Source organism: Hoplias malabaricus, chromosome 13 (genome assembly GCF_029633855.1).
Source record: "Hoplias malabaricus isolate fHopMal1 chromosome 13, fHopMal1.hap1, whole genome shotgun sequence".
Lineage (NCBI taxonomy): Eukaryota > Metazoa > Chordata > Actinopteri > Characiformes > Erythrinidae > Hoplias > Hoplias malabaricus.
This window is the reverse complement of record NC_089812.1, coordinates 34,815,103-34,837,670: the sequence shown is the minus strand read 5'-3', so window position 1 is coordinate 34,837,670 and position 22,568 is coordinate 34,815,103. Positions and strand designations below refer to the sequence as shown.

The following is a 22,568-nucleotide window of genomic DNA, read 5'->3' as shown; positions in this document are numbered from 1 at the left end:
GTAACTGAACCTGGAGTAGATGTTTACCACATCAAGGAGAAAACACACCATTGGGAGACGTACAACCGTGTAAATTTAATCTCCGGTATAAAAGCTACGTCCACCAAGTAAGACTAGGCTTGGAGCTGAAGGTATGACCAGAATGACCACGAATAGAGTCTTTGAGAAACTGCATGTGATATAAGGCCTAGATTTTACACAAGACAATGCAATAAATATATTGTTCCAAGTTTTTTAGCCTGAGCCAAGAACTGTTATTGAGTTACAAAAAAAATGAGTATAAAACTTCATAGATTCCTGGAGTTCCTCCCACAGCTAAAGTCCATGGTTTAAATTAAGTATTGGGATGAAAATGTGTATGAAGCAAAACCAGCTGAGGCCAAAAAAAGGCAACAAGACCTTCAAGCACTGGGACAGACATAACTTTTGTTAATATGGGTCTTAAAACCTGGCACCACTTTAGAATGCTTGTAAATTCCGAGATAACTTACACACCACAAAGACTGTCAATCCACTAACAGTTTCAAACTGTAAAAATGTGTGGATGTCTTAACTCTGTCCTTTCTTCTTGGAATTGAACTCCTGGTAACTGTTAATATTTGATGGCACTGCCATCTTGTGGCCAGGTCCAACAGTCTCGATCAATCCAACACACTGCAAACTTGCAAGGCACAGATTATCAATGCAGTGCACGGCAATGTGTCCTGAGTAGAGGTTTAACAGGAATTCTATGGAATTGTTTCTGCATCTGTATCATTAAATCATTGATATGTTAAGAATTAATTCAACACAAACCATTCAGATGAGTTTTATTTGATGTTTCTCTGTATATAACTAATTTAATGGGTGCTTCTGATTTTCTAATTTAATGGGTGTTTCTCCAGGGAGCACCCGGAGGAAACCCACGCAGACACGGGGAGAACACACCACACTCCTCACAGACAGTAACCCGGAGGAAACCCACGCAGACACAGGGAGAACACACCACACTCCTCACAGACAGTCACACGGAGGAAACCCACGCAGACACAGGGAGAACACACCACACTCCTCACAGACAGTCACACGGAGGAAACCCACACAGACACAGGGAGAACACACCACACTCCTCACAGACAGTCACACGGAGGAAACCCACGCAAACACAGGGAGAACACACCACACTCCTCACAGACAATCACCTGGACGAAACCCACGCAGACACAGGGAGAACACACCACACTCCTCACAGACAGTCACACGGAGGAAACCCACGCAAACACAGGGAGAACACACCACACTCCTCACAGACAGGTCCCTGAGGCTGTGTGACTGCAACACTACCTGCTGCGCCACCGTGCCGCCCCCTAACATAACGTTAAATATAATTTAATCATTTATGACTTACTGAGAATATATTCAAACTTATTTTTTGCCTCAAGTGTCTGCTCAGTAGAACTGCTCAGACTACTGTACACTCACTCTAACTCTTAGTCATACTGTACTTGATGTATATACTGCTCTTTGTTTATGTGCTGTGCTGTGTTATTGGTTTAGCGTGGTGCTCCTGTATGAGCTGGGAAGTGAACAATGCCATTTGGAGGGCAGTAGTTTTAACTACATTTAAAAAAGACATCCAAAAAGCACTGGTTTTGAGTCAAAAACAAACTTTTAATGTAAAAATTAAAAGTGAATAAAAATCCAGAATACAGTAACAAAACTGCACAGTAATTCTGAATAACCCTGAGGGGGTCAAAAGCGGGTCTGTTTCTCTGTGTGAACCATGCAGCTGATTAATTGCTGGTCTGTTGGTGTCACTAGGTTTTGGCGACGGTGAAATTCATGGTCACCAGTCCGTCAATGGAAGCCTGTATTTGATCGTGCTCCTGGACGGCGGACACTCCTCGGGGCGTCCCAGTGAGTATGAGGTCCCCCTCCTCCAGAGACATGACGGCGCTGATGTAGCTGATGAGGAAGGGGATGGAGAAGATCATCTGTGAGGGGCTGCCGCTCTGTCGCAGCGCGCCGTTCACTTTCAGCCACAGCGTGACGTCAGCCGGCTCGGGCACGCGCTCCTTCGGGATGAAGTCGCTGACAGGGCAGGAGGTGTCGAAGGCCTTGGCGAGGGTCCAGGGCAGCCCCCTGGATTTACAGTCGTCCTGCACGTCCCTCGCCGTCATGTCCAGACACAGCGCGTACCCGGCGACGTGCTCCATTGCCGAGCTCTCCGTGATACAAGACCCTCCTTTACCGATAACGACCCCCAGTTCCACTTCATGGTGAAGGCTGGAGCAGTAGCGGGGCACCACTATCGGACAGCCCTCTCTAACGTAGGCGGAGGGCGGCTTGAGGAAGAGCACTGGCTCGGTGGGAACGGGGTTCTTCAGTTCTTTTGCGTGGTCCGCGTAGTTCCTCCCCACACAGACAATCTTTCTGCCCCATTCCCAAAATCGAGTAATGCTCCTCGCTGACATTTTCAGCCTCCGAGTAACTGACAAAAGTTTCACAACCGTTAGAGTTTAACGACCTTTCATCCCAACTGAACCATGGACTTTAGTCGGTAATTCTGGGATGTTAAGACGGATTTGCCAGGCGTTTGTTTTTAGGACTTTGGTTTTGAATTAAAATCCACAAGAAATACGGTTATATTTTGACCCCCTGTCCACCATTTTGTGGCGGTGCTCCAATTCTCAACGTTCCACCTCACCGCACTACCTCAGTGCCTCAGACACCTGAATAAAAACTCACTGAGAACTAACATAATAACACGAAACATATTAAAATTATATGCTATATTATAATGATATTTTAATTTTACTAGCTGGCGCCATTCATTAAAAGATAACAATGCTGTTGAGTCATCAAATTTTCCCGTTTTTGTCAGTGCTTTCATATCAAGCAAATTAGCTTAATATCTCAGTTTTAACCCGTCATGTCTGACCATAAATTCATTTAACCATGAAGCGAAAACGAGTTTTACAAATGTTTCCAATTCATTTGTAACATTTCTCTAAAAGGAAACGAATGGCGATTCAAAGTGTTCTTAAGCAACGTATGCTTTCACCTAGGGCACAATGAGAGTGAACATGACATATTTGGAACAGACCCTATTATAAATGCAGATGACTTCATTGATTACGCGAGACACTCCCCCGTCTGTGATTGGACAGTGCGGGGTTAGGGTTAAAAAGTGGGACGGGCTGTGTCTCAAACCGAGCCTTCCACTTCCTCCGTGTTCTGTCCAGTCTCCTGCGCACAGCTGTGTAGTTGATATGATATTCAGGTCACTGGTAGCGAGTGCCTGCACTCTCGGGGTATTCGGAGCTACAGCGTATAAATTCGGTACGTTTTTGCTAAATCAACATTGAGTTTTGTTTTACGAGCTCACAGTACCCCAATAAATAAGCTATTTTCACCAGTCAGCGCTGACACGAGGCATTTCGTCTTCATTTGGCCAATGTTTTGGTCGGACTGAGAGGATTTGTCCCAAACAGACGAACAGCGAGGGCGCCCCAGACATTTTGTAGACACTGTGCTGTTGTTTTGAGACTTAAGCCCCTTGTAAACTTAATTTGGAGTTATATTTTGTTAGTAACAAGGGACCAAGCAGTTGTACAATCCCAAGAGGCATAACGGTTTTTTTTTAACAATAACCTAATTTACAGTATCACAAATTAAATTTAGCAAGTTTTCTTTGGATGATGCAACGGTATGAACTTGGGTACTTCCTCGTTTACTTCAATCTCCAGTGTTTATTTTTGATATTTTGGAGGCTGTTATATTGGCCTAGTTACAAATAATATTTAAAAATATATAACTGCAGGCGTCATACGCTTGTTATAAACGCTACAAATTCATAACGCGCATAATTGACTATCGCCGACAAAACTAATCACCGCTGTTGGGTAAAATTAAGAGACCACCCACCATTTATTTAATTAAAAAAGGTCATTTATTTTCTTTTGCCAGTTTATTTGCATTTTTGGATCATTTATCCAGTTTCCATATGGAAAGACAGTTAAAAGAAAATGTCAACACGTGAATATCCAACTTTTCATTGTCTGAAGCAAGAGAGAGAGAGAGGGACTCTTAGCCATAGGCCAATCAATCAGTATCCACCTCTGCTTCAGAAAAGGAAGAAATGTTTCTGCCCAATCCTTAAGCTGTGAAAAGACCACGTGGGTCTGAAAGGACGTGTAGCAGCCCCAAAGCCAAAAGCCATTACTGAAAACAAAGGAAATAGACATAAATAACAAGTTTAAGTAAAAAAACAAATAAATAAAGGAACTGCTGATGTTCTCAAAACAACTGACTTTTCTGTGAAAAACTGAAAATGACCAAAACCAGGAAATGTAAATAGTCCAAATAAAACAGTCTCTGATTTGAGCATGCTAATGTGTTTTTAAAAAAAGGCTACCCTTGAACTTCACCTTAAACAGTTATGTTTTTGTTTACAGCTCTTTCCAAGGTCGAAGCAGCTTTCTTTCATTCCCCTGTGAGGAAGTCCTCCCTTGTGGAGCAGTCCAATATGAAGATAGAACTTATTCCCGCTCTCACTGATAACTACATGTACCTTCTCATTGATGAGGACACGAAAGAAGCTGCCATTGTTGACCCAGTTGAACCTAATAAGGTAAAAGTAGGTCACAATTTCTGAAAAATAGGTGTTTCATTTTTCATATCATTGCTGAATTGTCCTTTCTCTGTTACCAGGTTGTAGAAGCAGTAAAGAAGTACGGTGTGAAGCTCAGAACTGTCCTAACGACACATCATCACTGGTGGGAGAGGCTTTGTTTTACTGATAAACTAGGACAATGCTGATCATTCTGCACAATAATCTAATGCGATTCAGCTGTACACAGTGATATTCTAGCTGTTTGCCTTGAACTTTGTTGATAGGGACCATGCTGGTGGCAATGAGAAATTGGTGAAGTTGATTCCAGGGCTAACAGTGTATGGAGGTGATGACAGGGTCGGAGCTTTGTCCAAAAAAGTGACACACTACAACACTTTCAAAGTAAGTTTCCATGCGTCAGCTTGGTTGTCTTGATGTGATGAACCGGTTACTAGATTTACTATATTTACAGTGATCCCTCATTTTTCGCAGGGGATGCGTTCCAAGACCACCCGAGAAAAAAGAATTTCCGCGAAGTACAGGAAAGATATTTTTTTATGTATTTGGACTTTTAAACCCCTCCCTGTTGCTGTTAACAACCCACACTTTGCATTAAACAGTCATTCTATAATGTTTTTCAGCTGGAACTACATGTGATATCCTACCAGTTTCTTTAATAGAGTCATTCCTAAGCTGTGATTTAGCGTAACCCAGTAAACAAGGAACGTCCCTGGACGCTCAAAATAGGTCTAAAAGTAGTCTAAAAACTACTAAAACGTCTAAAAACTACTAAAAACGTCAATGGACGTCCAAATTCCATCTTAATAAGTTAGTTAAGTGGTGACCAATCGATAACGTCAGTGGACGTCCAAAACGCGTTTTATACGTAATTTATTTCGAGACCAATTAATAACGTCAATGAACGTCCAAAATACGTCTAATAGTCGTCTTTTCAATGTCTGTGTTTGGACGTCTTTTCAACTTTCATTTTCAACCTTAAGAGAACGTTGATTAGACAGCAGTCATTACGTTATTTCAACGTTGAATCAACGGCTAATTGTTTACTGGGAAGTAAAGTTCACTCGGATGTGGACGTGAACAACACATGTGCTGTACGTAAGAAATACTTGTAAATGATATATTTTGTCCCCTACAGGCTCAGTCTAATACATGGAAATATTAATTAAATATTTTGGCTATTCATCTTTCACGGTTTTCCTAAATTTTCCCCTCAATATCCACGATATAGCAGCCATAAGCCCCCTTGAAGAAACCCGTAAAGTAGCGAATCCGCGAAAGATGAACCGTGAAGTAGCGAGGGATTACTGTAAATGGTAGAAAACATCTTTGTTTACCAAAGAAAAACATTTATCTCCATTTTGTTGTTGATTTTTAACTTCCTTCATATTGTGTAAATATTTCATAAAGATTGGAAATGTAAAATGCCCCCAAGTTACTTGGAATAATATGTATTTACGTCTCCTGGAAAGTTACTGTTTTGGAGATACATGATTTTCTTTGGACAGTGACAATATACAGTCCCTCGCTACTTCGCGGTTCATCTTTCGCGGATTCGCTACTTTGCGGGTTTTTTTTTTATTATTTACATGTATTAGACTGAGCCTGTAGGTGACACAATATATCATTTACAAGTGTTTCTTACGTACAGTACATGTATTGTTCACGTCCACATCCGAGTGAAATTTACTGACGCTAAATCACAGCTTAGGAATGACTCTATTAAAAAAACTGGTAGGACATCACATGTAGTTCCAGCTGAAAAATATTATAAAACGACTGTTTAATGCAAATAGTGGGTTGTTAACAGCAACAGAGAGGGGTTTAAAAGTCCAAGTACTTGTTAAATACATTTAAAAATATATATTTTTCCTCTACTTCGCGGAAATTCGTTTTTCACGGATGGTCTTGGAACACATCCCCCGGCAAAAATGAGGGATCACTGTACACAGGGTATGTATGTAGTATTATAGAACTTAATACAAAACAAAGCAGGGCGGTACCTGATGCAGTTCATGAGTTTTGTGCCCATAGAACTAGATTTTAAACATTTGTTTTATAATGATTTTAAAGTCTAATCCTGTTAATTGCATATACGTTACACTCAATCATTTTCCATTCAGTGTACATTCCTTTCTTGAGATCTTTTCTGGTGTCAATATGAGCCGTTTAAATCATAATGCATTTACATGTTTTATATTTCTAATATTGTTTTATTTCATGCTGCACTTTATAGGTGGGGTCACTCAATGTGAAATGCCTGTTTACACCATGTCACACCACTGGACACATCTGCTACTTTGTGACCAAAGAGAAAAGCTCTGAACCCCCTGCAGTGTTCACAGGCACGACTCAATCTTACGACTGAACGAGACGAGTGTATAATGCTTGTCTTAGTTGTAGTCACGTATTTCATTAGTTGACTTTTTTGCATTGTTTATAGATTTTTTTTTATGTTGCTGTGTTTCTGTGTGTTTTTGAATCTGTGTAGGAGACACGCTGTTTGTGGCGGGCTGTGGGAAGTTTTTTGAGGGGACTGCAGAAGAGATGTACAAAGCTCTGATAGACATTCTAGGTCGACTTCCTCCAGAAACTGTAAATATTTAACCATGTTTAAACACTAACTGTTCTGTCAGACTTTCTATCAAACAATCTGTGCATGAGTTTTGAATGTAGTACTTTTAAATACATGTACGCTGTTCAGTTTACATTTTACTTATATATCTTTCAATCAGAAACCAACAATTTTTATTAAAGGCTAAGCACCACTTAATGGACCTCCATGAATATTCCACATTATTGTAGTTACTGACAGATATAAGTATGAATTAAAATGAAAATAGCAGCTTAATTTGCTTTAAAACTGACAATTTTATTAAATTGACGGAAAAGCCCGAGCTCGCTACGGAAATTCTTGAACGCGACCGTGACGTCACTGGTGGACAACAGCTGAACAACGCCGTGGTAAAACACCGTTATGACTGACTGTTATGACAGTATCTAGCTAAATAACCAACATTATTCATGACAATAGCCTAGCAATAAGCTAAACTCAAATGTAGAGGTACCGTTATTCTTGTAAATGTGATCGAACTCGAATTCATCCGACACTATAAACCTCCGTAATGCAGCTACGTAGCCGAGTATAATCTGAGACACAGAGTTTAGCGAGTCAAGCTAACGTTAACTAACACCAACTAAAACAGGCGAAGTGAGTGTCCTTACCCTGTTTACCTCCATGTTACAGAGGCTCTTGAACACCTTTCGTTGGTGTCCTTACATGCCCATATTGTTGGAAAAGCGCCAGTGAAATGAGCTACAGATAACGGAGTGAGCGGATGGTCCTTTCCAAAGTGCTCATTTAAAGTTGACAGATTTAGTCCATTTTCTGGATATTTTGGGATCTTTGGGTCATTTGTTCACAGATGTCCCACTGTACATTGAATGATTGCAGCCAAAAACAACACACCTTTTCCTCATTTTGCATTAAATTAAGTGCAGCTTCTAGAGTGTTGTCCACCATCTACGTCACAGGCAAGACGCCTATTAGAGTTTCCCAACACCGCTGGGGGGGGGACCAACGGTCTTTTAAACCTTATTCCTTGAATTAGTAAGAAATAACATGTTTTCTGACTATCAATAAACACAAGTTAGGAACTCAAATTCAACTGTATTTATTTGTTTGACACTTTCATAGAGCTGCTGCTTAGCCTTTAAAGACACTTTGAGCGGCGTATTCACTTTCTGTTTGTGTTTCAGCGTGTCTACTGTGGTCATGAGTACACAATCAACAATCTGAAATTTGCACGCCATGTTGAACCAGACAATGAGGCCATCAGGAAAAAACTGGCATGGGCTAAGGTACTTTATCATGTTGATTTCATGTCATTTATACTTTAATTGCATTTCTCTAACATGATATTATTTTAATTAGGAGAATTATGACAATGGAGTGCCTACCATTCCTTCCACCATAGCTGATGAGTTAACATTCAACCCGTTCATGAGAGTGAGGTAAAGGCTGCACAGTTGCAATACGTGTGTTTGGTACTGGAAAAGAAAATGTGGTATTAAGAAATTCTTGTATCCCTTTGTAATAAATTGTAGTATGTTTTAACATTCCAAGAAAGATGCAGTTGCAATGCCACCTTCGCACGCGGTTTAAACTACTAATATTGTTATTTGTTTCTGCTGTAGGGAGAAGTCAGTACAGGAGCATGCTGGGACAGGTGACCCAATAGAGGCCATGAGGATCATCCGGAAAGAGAAAGATGGCTTCAAGGTGCCCAAAGACTGAGCTTTAACTTTAGGATATCCACCGCTACTGTGTGTTCTGTGTGTCTTAGTGCACTTCATGCTCTAGCTAAAAAAAAAAACTAGCAAAAACCAGGCTGAACACAGACAAGAGATACATTAATGTTAAACCAACGTTTGCAAACACTCCTACATGATAAGGATTGACAACATTCCAGTCCTGTAGGCCACAGCAGTGCATTTTGGGTCTTTTTAGTCCTCTAACTCAGCTGATTCCTCTAACTGGCTACTCATCATTGCTGGATGTGTATTTGCTTAGAAATTTTAAACGCAATTATTCTGTCCTATTAGAAATATGAAAGAAAATGCCTTTTTAGCGCGGGATTTTGAAAATCAGGACAGCTGTTCTCTCCAGGTTTAGAGTTTGATATGAAATCCACACGGTCACAGCAGTCAATAGTAATGTGGAATCTTTTTTTTCTATAAATAATTGATTTAGATCAGACAACATACAAACACGGTAGTTGGTTAAACCTATAACACAGGAGTTAAAGTGTTTATGTACCTCACCTACGTTAGCTGGTAGGTTCAATGCTAGCAATGCGTATTGTCACAAAGGTAAACACATTTCTAGCAATGTACAGAAAAAATGAGTCAACATCACACTTCTAAGGAAAAAAAAACACTAAACCCAGCACAGCTCTGGCCCCTTACAACTGGAATTGAACATTGATTAGTGTAAATATTATAGAAGCTGTGTTTTCAACTATATATTGCAAGAAAGCTATCTTTCCATATTGGTACATGACTGTAAATGGTACTATGTACTGGCACCTGCACGGTGGTAAGGAATGTAGTGTTTTTGATAGTGTTCAGTTTGGCAAATTTCAGAACTCTGTTTTTGTTTCAGCTGAATCACTGTGGTGTGTATCAGGTGAAATTGATTTAAATCAAAAACCTGCCAGTGGAATGTTCGATAGCCATATTTTTGTTGTGGTTTTGCGAGCAGGGATTATTCATGACTAAATTTGTCTTAATGTGCAATGTTTTATTTTGTAAATTGAAGGAAAATATTTTTAAGAACATGTGAATGTTGAACTGTTTGTGGTGTAAGAGAAAGATTATATATGACGTATATATATCTGTTACAAAGAGCATGTTCAGATATTAATTACTCATTTTTCAATAATACTGCTTTAAATGTATTATGTTTGATTCTTTCATTTCCAGCACTGCACATTTCTTTGAGCCATTTTCGTTATACGGACATTTGCTCCAGTAATCATTTCAGCCAATCCTGCACTTTCTGCACTCAAAAGCAACGAGCTAATGATTGTAATTCAAAGTGTTCAATAAATCACACGGGAAATTTGAATGTGTCATTTTTGTCCACTCACTTGTTATTGGCTAGTAATTTACTGTTAAATGAGGATTCCACACATTTTTCAAAATGTCAAAATAAGACAATAAAAAGTATATAAAGTAATTCAGATTAGTTTGGTGTTGACTGTTCCATTCTGGGGTACCTACTGAGTCAAAATTGTAAACTGGGCATGAAAATTTATGAAAACCCTGAGATGTTTTAAGATAGTACCAAGTTAAGATCTTAGGCTAAAACATTTAAAATATATATTCATTCAAGACTGTTGTAGAAAGATTGTCCCCAATGAAAACATGTTTTCAAGTTCTATTTGATCATTACTTAAGTCTACTATTTCCAGGAAAAAAAAAAAGTTTCATTTAGTACCCTGAGAAATGTGCATTCTTTTTGTTAAATGGTGCTGAACATGAAACTCTATATGTCTGAAGCAGTTTCAAAGTGGTAATGTTCAGCCATGGTTTTGACTGGCATCAGTTGTCTAGCATCTAAAAACACCACATGGACATTTGAACAAAGTCAAATAATAAATAAATGAACTACATTTTTTCTTTAACATATCATTCCATCCATCCATTATCTGTAAGCGCTTATCCAATTCAGGGTCACGGTGGGTCCAGAGCCTACCTGGAATCATTGGGCAGAAGGCGGGAATACACCCTGGAGGGGGCGCCAGTCCTTCACAGGGAAACACAGACACACTCACACCTACAGTCACTTTTGAGTCGCCAATCAACCTACCAATGTGTGTTTTTGGACTGTGGGAGGAAACCGGAGCACCCGGAGGAAACCCACGTAGACACAGAGAGAACACACCACACTCCTCACAGACAGTCACCCGGAGGAAACCCACGCAGACACAGGGAGAACACACCACACTCCTCACAAGACAGTCACCCGGAGGAAACACACGGGGAGAACACACCACACTCCTCACAGACAGTCACCCGGAGGAAACCCACGCAGACACAGGGAGAACACACCACACTCCTTACAGACAGTCACCCGGAGGAAACCCACGCAGACACAGAGAAAACACAGCACACTCCTCACAGACAGTCACCCGGAGGAAACCCACGCAGACACAGGGAGAACACACCACACTCCTCACAGACAGTCACCTGGAGGAAACCCACGCAGACACAGGGAGAACACACCACACTCCTTACAGATAGTCACCCGGAGGAAACCCACACAAACACAGAGAGAACACAGCACACTCCTCACAGACAGTCACCCAGAGGAAACCCACGTAGACACGGGGAGAACACACCACACTCCTCACAGACAGTCACCCGGAGGAAACCCACGCAGACACAGGGAGAACACACCACACTCCTCACAGATAGTCACCCGGAGGAAACCCACACAAACACAGAGAGAACACACCACACTCCTCACAGACAGTCACCCAGAGGAAACCCACGTAGACACGGAGAGAACACACCACACTCGTCACAGACAGTCACCCGGAGGAAACCCACACAAACACAGAGAGAACACACCACACTCCTCACAGACAGTCACCCAGAGGAAACCCACGTAGACACGGAGAGAACACACCACACTCGTCACAGACAGTCACCCGAAGGAAACCCACGTAGACACAGGGAGAACACACCACACTCCTCACAGACAGTCACCCGGAGGAAACCCACGCAGACACAGAGAGAACACACCGCACTCCTCACAGACAGTCACCCGGAGGAAACCCACGCAGACACAGAGAGAACACAGCACACTCCTCACAGACAGTCACCCGGATCAAACCCACGTGGACACGGGGAGAATGAGTTATATCACAGACAGTCACCCAGAGCGGGAATTGAAGCTGTGTGACTGCGACACCTACCTGCTGCACCACCGTGCCGCCCCTCTTTAACATACACTGTCCAAAAGTGCATCTCTGTCTTTCCTCATTTATTTTTTTTTTTGTCTATCTGAGCAAACAAGCTGTTGTTTATGGTAAGCATTCTCTGATGAAGGGACTTTGTGTGTGTGTGTGTGTGTGTGTGGTGTAGATGGGTTATGGTTCCTATCACCGTCACGTGAAGAAATCAAATTTCCTCTCAATATTTTTTAAACAAACTGTTTCTTATGGAACAGCTATTAACTGCTTTTCTCTAACTCTTAATTATGTAAAAAGTCCCTGAGAGCAAGGAGACGGCGGACCACTGTTGACCCACTGAGGGCACAGTTGGAGGTCCACTAGTGTTTTACACAGTGTTTTCTGGGCGGACCGCTGCTGATTAAACAGAATTTTAGACAAAATGCCACATTTTAGCACTTTTCCATTCACAGTCCAATTTACATTTTTCTCCTTCATTAGGTTCTTTTTGTTATTCTTTATAATTAAGATTAGTAAATAATTTTAATCAGCACAGCGTCTACATTTTTATCATTTAATCATTTTATATCAGTCTTACACTCATTATTATATCTCTCAGAGTTGTTGGTAATATTTGTATTAGTGTGTTTTCCAGAATAAAAGTCTCTGTGAATGTAAAATCTGTGTGAGGAGATTATAAATGAGTTCTATCCGGTACAGGACAGTAATCTGAGGGGTCCGAAGGTGGACCAGCAGTGGTCTACAGTCAGTGGTGTGCCAGCTTTTTATGACAGTGAACCGGTATATGCTCGCTGTGTGGGTGTTTGAAATCCAAGCTTCAGAATGAGCTCATTATTGCAGTGAACCGGTTGATTGTGCGGTGTCGATTGGTCGTGTCTGAGCACTAGAACTCGATTCGTCGGCCTGGTGCAGCAACAAACACACTCCCACTAAAATCACGGATAAGTCTGCTCAAAGGTAAGATAAAACTCTTTTTGTGCATGATTTTCTGCGCGTTTTAACACACGACAGGCAGTACAGACATGCAGGCATGTGATGTGTTAACTCAAATCTCATCGCTTTTGCTTTTTAAAGCATTATTATTATTATTTTAGCAACGCGGTGTTGTCAGTGTGAGGGCATCATTAGACACAACCATGTATTTGTTTAATAAACATTTTACTTCATAATTCAAGTTGGCTCCTGCTTATTTTAGATTTTGAAATTACAGATGTTGTATTTGTTGCCTAATTTACTATTATTCAGGAAATATATCATTTTGCTCTATAAGAGTAGGTTCTAAAACTTCTGCGAACAAAGGGACAAGTTTACCTCTCAATTGTAAAACGGTCATTCTCCTTTTATACACGTCATACAACAGTCAGCCACAACATTACAATGGCCTCATTGTTTCTGCACTAATTGTGGATTTTATCAGCTCCACTTGCTGCACTTTGTAGTTCAGGTTGTAATTAATGTGTTGCTTTGCTTACATTTTGTGTCCCTTCTTACTTTGTTCTTCATTAGGACTCACATAGAGCAGTCATTATTTGGGAGAAGGAGTGTTCTCACTGCTGTAGTGATGCTGTCATGGTGGTGGCTTGTTAATGTGTGTGGTGCTGGTGAGTGGATCAGACAGAGCTGTGTCGCTGCCACTGAGAGGAGGCCACTAATCAAAAATATTAACAGATGCATTAACATGCATTAACAGATGAGCTACTGTCTCCGACTTGACATCTACAAGGTGGACTAATAATGTGGGTGTGTCTAATAGAGTGAACAGTATTTAATGACCCACACAGCGAGCATATACCGGTTCACTGTCATAAAAAGCTGGCACACCACTGACTGTAGACCACTGCTGGTCCACCATCGGACCCCTCAGATTACTGTCCTGTACCGGATAGAACTCATTTATAATCTCCTCACACAGAGTTTACATTCACAGAGACTTTTATTCTGGAAAACACACTAATACAAATATTACCAACAACTCTGAGAGATATAATAATGAGTGTAAGACTGATATAAAATGATTAAATGATAAAAATGTAGACGCTGTGCTGATTAAAATTATTTACTAATCTTATTTATAAAGAATAACAAAAAGAACCTAATGAAGGAGAAAAATGTAAATTGGACTGTGAATGGAAAAGTGCTAAAATGTGGCATTTTGTCTAAAATTCTGTTTAATCAGCAGCGGTCCGCCCAGAAAACACTGTGTAAAACACTAGTGGACCTCCAACTGTGCCCTCAGTGGGTCAACAGTGGTCCGCCGTCTCCTTGATCTCAGGGATTGAAGAACAGGGTGAAAGAGGGCTAATAATGTATGCAGAGCAACAGATGAGCAACATTCTGTAATTGTCAAACTGTATGATCCTTTAAGGTAAATGGTGCTGAAAACGAACAATAAGCATTACTAGAAATGTTACAACAGAAAAAAAACACTAAACCCAGCACAGCTCTGGCCCTTACAACTGGAATTGAACATTGATTAGTGTAAATATTATAGAAGCTGTGTTTTCAACTATATATTGCAAGAAAGCTATCTTTCCATATTGGTACATGACTGTAAATGGTACTATGTACTGGCACCTGCACGGTGGTAAGGAATGTAGTGTTTTTGATAGTGTTCAGTTTGGCAAATTTCAGAACTCTGTTTTTGTTTCAGCTGAATCACTGTGGTGTGTATCAGGTGAAATTGATTTAAATCAAAAACCTGCCAGTGGAATGTTGGATAGCCATATTTTTGTTGTGGTTTTGCGAGCAGGGATTATTCATGACTAAATTTGTCTTAATGTGCAATGTTTTATTTTGTAAATTGAAGGAAAATTGAACTGTTTTTGTGGTGGCACGGTGGTGCAGCAGGTAGGTGTTGCAGTCACACAGCTCCAGGGACCTGGAGGTTGTGGGTTTGATTCCTTTAAGGAGTGTGGTGTGTTCTCTCTGTGTCTGCGTGGGTTTCCTTCGGGTGACTGTCTGTGAGGAGTGTGGTATGTTCTCCCTGTGTCTGCGTGGGTTTCCTCCGGGTGACTGTCTGTGAGGAGTGTGGTGTGTTCTCCCTGTGTCTGCGTGGGTTTCCTCCGGGTGACTGTCTGTGAGGAGTGTGGTGTGTTCTCCCTGTGTCTGTGCGGGTTTCCTTCGGGTGACTGTCTGTGAGGAGTGTGGTGTGTTCTCTCTGTGTCTGTGTGGGTTTCCTCCGGGTGACTGTCTGTGAGGAGTGTGGTGTGTTCTCCCTGTGTCTGTGCGGGTTTCCTTCGGGTGACTGTCTGTGAGGAGTGTGGTGTGTTCTCCCTGTGTCCGCGTGGGTTTCCTCCAGGTGACTGTCTGTGAGGAGTGTGGTGTGTTCTCCCTGTGTCTGTGCGGGTTTTCTTTCGGGTGACTGTCTGTGAGGAGTGTGGTGTGTTCTCCCTGTGTCTGTGTGGGTTTCCTTTGGGTGACTGTCTGTGAGGAGTGTGGTGTGTTCTCCCTGTGTCCGCGTGGGTTTCCTCCGGGTGACTGTCTGTGAGGAGTGTGGTGTGTTCTCCCTGTGTCTGCGTGGGTTTCCTTCAGGTGACTGTCAGTGAGGAGTGTGGTGTGTTCTCTCTGTGTCTGTGTGGGTTTCCTCCGGGTGACTGTCTGTGAGGAGTGTGGTGTGTTCTCCCTGTGTCTGTGTGGGTTTCCTTCGGGTGACTGTCTGTGAGGAGTGTGGTGTGTTCTCTCTGTGTCTGTGTGGGTTTCCTCCGGGTGACTGTCTGTGAGGAGTGTGGTGTGTTCTCCCTGTGTCTGTTTGGGTTTCCTCCGGGTGACTGTCTGTGAGGAGTGTGGTGTGTTCTCTCTGTGTCTGTGTGGGTTTCCTCCCACAGTCCAAAAACACACGTTGGTAGGTGGATTGGTGACTCAAAAGTGTCTGTAGGTGTGAGTGAATGTGTGACTGTGTGTGTTGCCCTGTGAAGGACTGGCGCCCCCTCCAGGGTGTATTCCCGTCTTGCTCCCAATGATTCCAGATAGGCTCTGGACCCACCGTGAACTGGAACTGGATAAGTGCTTACAGATAATGGATAATGAACTGTTTGTGGTGTAAGAGAAGGATTACGTATGACGTGTATATATATATATCTGTTACAAATGGCATGTTCAGATATTAATTACTCATTTTTCAATAACACTGCTTTAAATGTATTAAGTTTATTGTAACAGTTGTAATTTCATCCATTCCTGCACTGTCTGCAGTGGGTGTCCACAAACATTTGTAGTTAAATGTAATGACTGGACTGACTCAGAACCTCGTCGCCTGCTTTGCTTTTGTGTTTCTCAGTGCCTTGAGACTGCGAGTTTGCAGAGAGCAATGAAGGTGAAAGTTATCTCAATTTTAGAGGACAACTACATGTACTTAGTGATAGAAGAAGAAAGTAAAGAAGCCATTGCTATAGATCCTGCTGTTCCTCATCGGGTACGAAAATCAGTTTATAGTTGGAACAATTTCAGCTCTATGTTTGTGTCACTGAATGCGCTTTAATAAGGATTCCTCCCATTTTTAGTTGCTTGAGATTGTGAGAAGAGAAGGAGTGAAGTTGACTGCAGTGTTAACTACTCATCATCACTGGTATGTGATATTTACACCACAAACACTTGGCTTTTTCCAAAACGTCAACACACTTAAGACCGTCACGTCGTCTTTAGCTGTTGTGTTCTTTGCACAGGGATCATGCCCGGGGTAATGAAGCTCTGGTGAAAGAGATTCCTAACCTCAGAGTGTACGGAGGAGACGATCGCATCACAGCACTGACCCACAAAGTCACACATGGCCAAGAGCTCAAGGTTTGATCAAGAGTGTGAGAGTTATGTTTATCATTTGAGTAACTGTTATGGATTTTGTGGTGATTTCAGCTGTCTGTGTTTCAGTTTAACACTATAAATGCGAGATGTCTCTTCACCCCTTGCCACACGTCAGGACACATGTGCTACTTCTTGTGGGAGGATGACTGCAATGATTCCCCTGCTGTTTTCACTGGTTTGTGCCTTTTGTTTACAGTGATACTTTGGTGATATCTAAATGATTCTAACAAACATAAGAACCAGAAATCATAATATCAAAATATAAATAAACTTCAAACCTGAAATATTTTGGGTAAATTATATCCATGTAACTCTTGGATGAAGTATAACTATAATCAGACAAGACGCATATGTTTAATGAGTATTTATTTTATTTATTTATTTATTTTAAATATATTATTTATTTTACATCACAACTGTAGCCAGAATGTTGCTTTTGTCTGGGCAAAATCACATGTTAAACCTGTTACAATGTATGGACATTTCTTCTGTAATTTTTGCTGACCTCAATACACCAATTGAGTTTAATGGTGTGTTTGTTTACATAGCAGTGAACATCCATTCATTATCCATCCATCCATTATCTGTAACCGCTTATCCAATTTTAGGGTCGCGGGGGGTCCAGAGCCTACCTGGAATCATTGGGCGCAAGGCGGGAATACACCCTGGAGGGGACGCCAGTCCTTCACAGGGCAACACAGACACACACACACATTCACTCCTACACACTCACACCTACGGACACTTTTGAGTTGCCAGTCCACCTACCAACGCGTGTTTTTGGGCTGTGGGAGGAAACCGGAGCACCCGGAGGAAACCCACGCAGACACAGGGAGAACACACCACACTCCTCAAAGACAGTCACCTGGAGGAAACCCACGCAGACACAGGGAGAACACACCACACTCCTCACAGACAGTCACCCGGAGGAAACCCACGCAGACACAGGGAGAACACACCACACTCCTCACAGACAGTCACCCGGAGGAAACCCACGCAGACACAGGGAGAACACACCACACTCCTCGCAGACAGTCACCCAGAGGAAACCCACGCAGACACAGGGAGAACACACCACACTCCTCACAGACAGTCACCCGGAGCGGGAATCGAACCCACATTCGCGTGACTGCGACACTACCTGCTGCGCCACCGTGCCGCCCCAGGAGTGAACATTATCTGTCCTTTTTTTCTAGGATTCGCTAGTCTCTCTATTTTGGGACAGTTATGTTCATTGTTTAAAAACAGCAGGGTTTATTTATTTGTTTATTTTTCAGTAAAATTTGTTATTTATTTAGGATATTTAAACATTTGATATATTCCACTTCCAGCATCTTAATATTCTAAGTACAATCATGGCCAAAAGTGTTGGCACCCCTGGGATTTGTCCAGAAAATAAAGTATTTCTCCCAGAAAATGATTGCAATTACACGTTTTGTTATACACATCTATTTCCTTTGTGTGTATTGGAACTCAAAAAACAGAGAAAAAAGTGCAAAAATAGATGTAATATCATGCAAAACTCCCATGGACCAGACAAAATGTTTGACACACTCAACTTAATTTTTGGTTGCACACTCTTTGGAAAGATTAACTGAAATCAACCACTTTCTAACACCATCAACAGGCTTCTTACATTTCTCAACTGAAATTTTGGATCACCCTTGTTTTGCAAACGGCTCCGGGTGTCTCATATTTGGAGGGTGCCTTCTCCCAACAACAATTTTAACATCTCTCCACAGGTGTTCAGTGGGATTTAGATCCTGACTCTCCAGCGCTTTGTTTCCATCCGTTTCTGGGTGCTTTTTGAAGTATGTTTGGGGTCATTGTCCTGCTGGAAGACCCATGCTACACAAACCCAGCTTTCTGACACTGGGCCCTACATCGAGGCCCAAAATCCTTTGGTAATCTTCAGATTTCATGATGCTTTACACACAGTGAAGGCACCAAGAGCCAGAGGCAGCAAAACTACCCCAAAACATATTTGAACCTCCACCATATTTGACTGTAGGTAGTGTGTTCTTCTCTTGGTAGGCCTCGTTCCGTTTTCGTGACGTCTGCAGTCTAGCTTTATGACTCTTTCTCCTCCTGGGTCTCCTGCCATAGCATTTCATTTCATTCAAATGTCGACTGATAGTTTGCGCAGACACTGATTCACCCTGAGTAAGAAGGACAGCTTGAATTTCTTTGGAACTTGATCGGAGCTGTTTATCCACCGCCCAGACTGTCCTGCTTTGCAACCTTTCATCATTTTTCTCTTCCGTCCACGTCCAGGGAGATTCGCTACAGTGCCATGGGTTGTAAACATCTTGATTATGTTGCGCACCGTGGACAAAGGAACATCAGTATCTCTGGAGATGGACTTGTGGAAAAATATCAACAATCTCAAGTCCTCAGACAGTTCTCTTCTTTCTCCTCTTTCTGTTCTCCATGCTTAATGTGGCACACACAGATACACAACGCAAATACTGAGTCCATTTATTTCTGGAAAAATTGCAGGGGTATCAACACTTCAGCTATGACGGTAAGTATTTGCTCATCACAGTTCACTCTTTAAAGGGATGTAACAGCGTTATTATGTTCTTATATAAATATATCTGTGTCATATAATGGTCTTAAAATGAATTATCGCAATTATTTCTGGTACAATACATCAGTCATAAAAATAGTTTGACGCCCATTCGAAAAAAAAAAAAAAAGGTTTTTACTCTTCCGTAAAGGTTTTGTTCGGACACTGACGATATGCAACAACACCTGAGTGTGTGTTACATGTCCTCGTTTACAGGGGATACACTGTTTGTTGGAGGATGTGGGAGATTTTTTGAAGGTACTGCAGAGCAGATGTATCACAACCTGACTGAGGTGCTGGGGACTCTGCCCCTCGACACGGTAAGTTACTGCCACATTTCCAGTCTGGATGAGCCAATACATTTATTTATTTTTTTATTTTTTTTTTGCCGAAAAGGAAAATATTGAAGACATTTCTAAAAGAATATTTTGACCCAATAACTTACCTCTATGAATTGCTGTGTTTCTTTTAGAAGGTGTTCTGTGGCCATGAGTACACCATAAAGAACCTAAAGTTTGCACTGCTCGTGGAACCAGAGAATGAGAAAGTGAAGGAGATGCTCAGCTGGGCAAAGGTACAGTAATACAAGGCTTTACCTGTATACACTGCACATTTTATTATAGAGAACACATGTTCTGATCCTGTATTTCGCCTTCATGGAAGCCACACAAAGTCCACTTAATTCAGCTAAGCAGCTCATTTTGGTTCTGATATTTTTTAATGCATGAGATTATTTCATGGGCGGCACCGTGGTGCAGCAGGTAGGTGTCGCAGTAACACAGCTCCAGGGACCTGGAGGTTGTGGGTTCAATTCCTGCTCCAGGTGACTGTCTGTGAGGAGTGTGGTGTGTTCTCCCTGTGTTTGCGTGGGTTTCCTCCGGGTGACTGTCTGTGAGGAGTGTGGTGTGTTCTCTCTGTGTCTGCGTGGGTTTCCTCCGGGTGACTGTCTGTGAGGAGTGTGGTGTGTTCTCCCCGTGTCTGCGTGGGTTTCCTCCAGGTGACTGTCTGTGAGGAGTGTGGTGTGTTCTCCCCGTGTCTGCGTGGGTTTCCTCCGGGTGACTGTCTGTGAGGAGTGTGGTGTGTTCTCCCCGTGTCTGTGTGGGTTTCCTCCCACAGTCCAAAAACACACGTTGGTAGGTGGATTAGCGACTCCAAAGTGTCCATAGGTGTGAATGTGTGAGTGTGTGTGTCTGTGAAGGACTGGTGCCCCCACCAGTGACCCTGAATTGGATAAGCGGTTACAGATAATGGATGGATTATTTCATTAATGTACTGGTTCATCTATTAATTCATTTTTAGGCAAGGGATGATGATGACAAACCCACAGTACCATCAACATTACTGGAAGAATTTGAATACAATCCATTTCTTCGTCTCAGGTAACTTCATTCCTCTTAACGTCAGAATCTGATTATTACTGGCCCAGTCGACAGCACTGGTTTTGAAATGTTAAATTCTTAAATGCTAGTTTAAAATGTAAATTACTACAAGTACTATTATACTGTTAATTCCAAAATTGTGAAGTGTGCTTTTCATCCTGTCCAGTGAGGAGAGCGTGCAGAAGTTCACAGGGAAGACAAACCCTATTGAAGTTCTCCGGGTACTACGCAAAGAAAAGGATAACTTCAAGAAACCCAAAGAGAGGGTCCTCCCACATGCCATGCTAGCGTTGGAGTGGGGTCTGCTCAGACCTTAAACACTCTCAATGAAGCACTGGACGACTACAGCGGACACCAACCGAATTGACGCTACAACAGAGGTGAAGAGCACTTACTGGCTGTGGTGGTGTTACGACTGAACTGGTGTCTTTGGGGTACAGACTTAAAATGTTAGTGCAAGGGCTAACTAATGATGTCCTCGGCCATGAAAAATTGCACATTACCCATCAGTACTTTGCACATTGAGAACTGTACTTCTTACTTCGCAGAACACAACGCACATTTCTGGATGAAGCATTCATTTAAAATTCATTTTTTTATTACATTAAATGATGTAAATAATACAAAAATGCTTAATATAAATATAACTCCTTTGTTATTTTCTGATATTTTCAAAGGCAACAGTACTTTAAAACGATCTTTAAACCAAAACAGATTGTTGACTGTAATGGACTGAGATACTTTGGTCAATTAATTTCATATTGAATGGTTTGAGTTTATTTTTTCCTCATTAAAGATTGCAGGAATGGTTATATACACACACAACGTCTACTACGTATATTATAACAGATTGTATATGTCATCAAACAATATGAATATAAATTAAGTGCAAATACGACATTACCAGTTGCTTAAAGCAAGTTATGCTTTGGTTTGGTATCAGTTCATTCACTTCATTGAAGGACTTGGACAGTAGGGGGCAGTTTCTCCTTTGTGGAAGCCTAGAAATGTGTAGCATGCACTTCTATCTGGTAACCTCTTTATTAAGTGAATGATAACGAGTATAACATATTAAAAATAAAACATTTAAAACTGTCTCACTGACATTTTCATTGTTCGCTCGAGACTAGATCCTTTAAGCTTTATATAAATACGAATGACACTTTGGATGCATCTGAAAAGGTATCACATCTAATTATGAAGGCACGTCCATATTTAGAGGTCTAATTTAACCCATAAGAGCCCAGAACCAGTTCATCATAAAGCCAAACTATGAGACCAAAAAGCAACATTTCATGCCACATACCGTAAATATTTTGGGCTAAAATCCCAGTGTCAAATAGACATCACAACTGTTTTATAATGTGTATTCCAACATTTTGTTTTTGAAATGGGATCAGAATGGGTTGTATGTAACATTGGAATGGTTAAAAATGTTCAAACATCTTTTAGAAACAAAATAAGCATTTCTATGGTATCTATGTGTTCACTGTCACTCTGTAAATGAGGTCAAATGGACACACGTACAGAAACTGGCTTGTGACGGCATGCTGGATGTTCAGTGAATGTCAGTTATGGACTACATGGTTTAAAGTGAAGGATAAAAGTGTGTAGGGAACTTTCCAGACCCTTATAAATGGTTTGAGACACATATGTCACCATGGGATCTTATAATTTGCAGCCGAGTGTGAAGCGGTAGGGATGTCCATGGTACTCAGTCGGAAAAGGGT

At 41.5% G+C, this 22,568-nt stretch overlaps 3 protein-coding genes across 4 annotated transcripts; 2 read left to right on the top strand and 1 right to left on the bottom strand.

Annotated features, from left to right (window-relative positions):
- Positions 1 to 1,638: 1,638 nt before the first annotated feature.
- Positions 1,639 to 2,786, bottom strand: fahd1 (fumarylacetoacetate hydrolase domain containing 1). The gene has a single exon (XM_066642653.1). It carries the CDS (start codon positions 2,451 to 2,453, stop codon positions 1,797 to 1,799), a length of 657 nt encoding a protein of 218 aa, XP_066498750.1. The 5' UTR covers positions 2,454 to 2,786; the 3' UTR covers positions 1,639 to 1,796.
- A 422-nt stretch (positions 2,787 to 3,208) lies between these two features.
- On the top strand, positions 3,209 to 10,324 carry LOC136664623 (hydroxyacylglutathione hydrolase, mitochondrial). 2 transcript variants are annotated; one of them, XM_066641911.1, is made up of 9 exons: positions 3,209 to 3,321; positions 4,437 to 4,612; positions 4,693 to 4,757; positions 4,879 to 4,996; positions 6,849 to 6,957; positions 7,104 to 7,207; positions 8,372 to 8,473; positions 8,547 to 8,626; positions 8,810 to 10,323. In XM_066641911.1, exons 1-9 carry the CDS (start codon positions 3,252 to 3,254, stop codon positions 8,907 to 8,909), a joined length of 924 nt encoding a protein of 307 aa, XP_066498008.1. In that variant the 5' UTR covers positions 3,209 to 3,251; the 3' UTR covers positions 8,910 to 10,323. The 2 variants fall into 2 exon arrangements, with proteins under 2 accessions (XP_066498008.1, XP_066498009.1); XM_066641912.1 differs by lacking the exon at positions 8,547 to 8,626 and having other exon boundaries at positions 8,810 to 10,324.
- A 2,497-nt stretch (positions 10,325 to 12,821) lies between these two features.
- On the top strand, positions 12,822 to 22,558 carry LOC136664805 (hydroxyacylglutathione hydrolase-like protein). The gene is made up of 9 exons (XM_066642220.1): positions 12,822 to 13,050; positions 16,370 to 16,504; positions 16,593 to 16,657; positions 16,755 to 16,872; positions 16,957 to 17,065; positions 19,676 to 19,779; positions 19,932 to 20,033; positions 20,759 to 20,838; positions 21,005 to 22,558. Exons 2-9 carry the CDS (start codon positions 16,400 to 16,402, stop codon positions 21,153 to 21,155), a joined length of 834 nt encoding a protein of 277 aa, XP_066498317.1. The 5' UTR covers positions 12,822 to 13,050; positions 16,370 to 16,399; the 3' UTR covers positions 21,156 to 22,558.
- Positions 22,559 to 22,568: the final 10 nt, after the last annotated feature.

Coding starts and splice junctions, on each gene's coding strand:
- fahd1 (XM_066642653.1), bottom strand. CDS start 2,453: ATGTCAGCGAGGAGCATTACTCGATTTTGGGAATGGGGCAGAAAGATT.
- LOC136664623 (XM_066641911.1), top strand. CDS start 3,252: ATGATATTCAGGTCACTGGTAGCGAGTGCCTGCACTCTCGGGGTATTC. Junction 4,758..4,878: donor CTAACGACACATCATCACTG/GTGGGAGAGGCT, acceptor CTTTGTTGATAG/GGACCATGCTGGTGGCAATG. Junction 8,474..8,546: donor AAAAACTGGCATGGGCTAAG/GTACTTTATCAT, acceptor TATTTTAATTAG/GAGAATTATGACAATGGAGT.
- LOC136664805 (XM_066642220.1), top strand. CDS start 16,400: ATGAAGGTGAAAGTTATCTCAATTTTAGAGGACAACTACATGTACTTA. Junction 19,780..19,931: donor GGACTCTGCCCCTCGACACG/GTAAGTTACTGC, acceptor TGTTTCTTTTAG/AAGGTGTTCTGTGGCCATGA. Junction 20,034..20,758: donor AGATGCTCAGCTGGGCAAAG/GTACAGTAATAC, acceptor ATTCATTTTTAG/GCAAGGGATGATGATGACAA.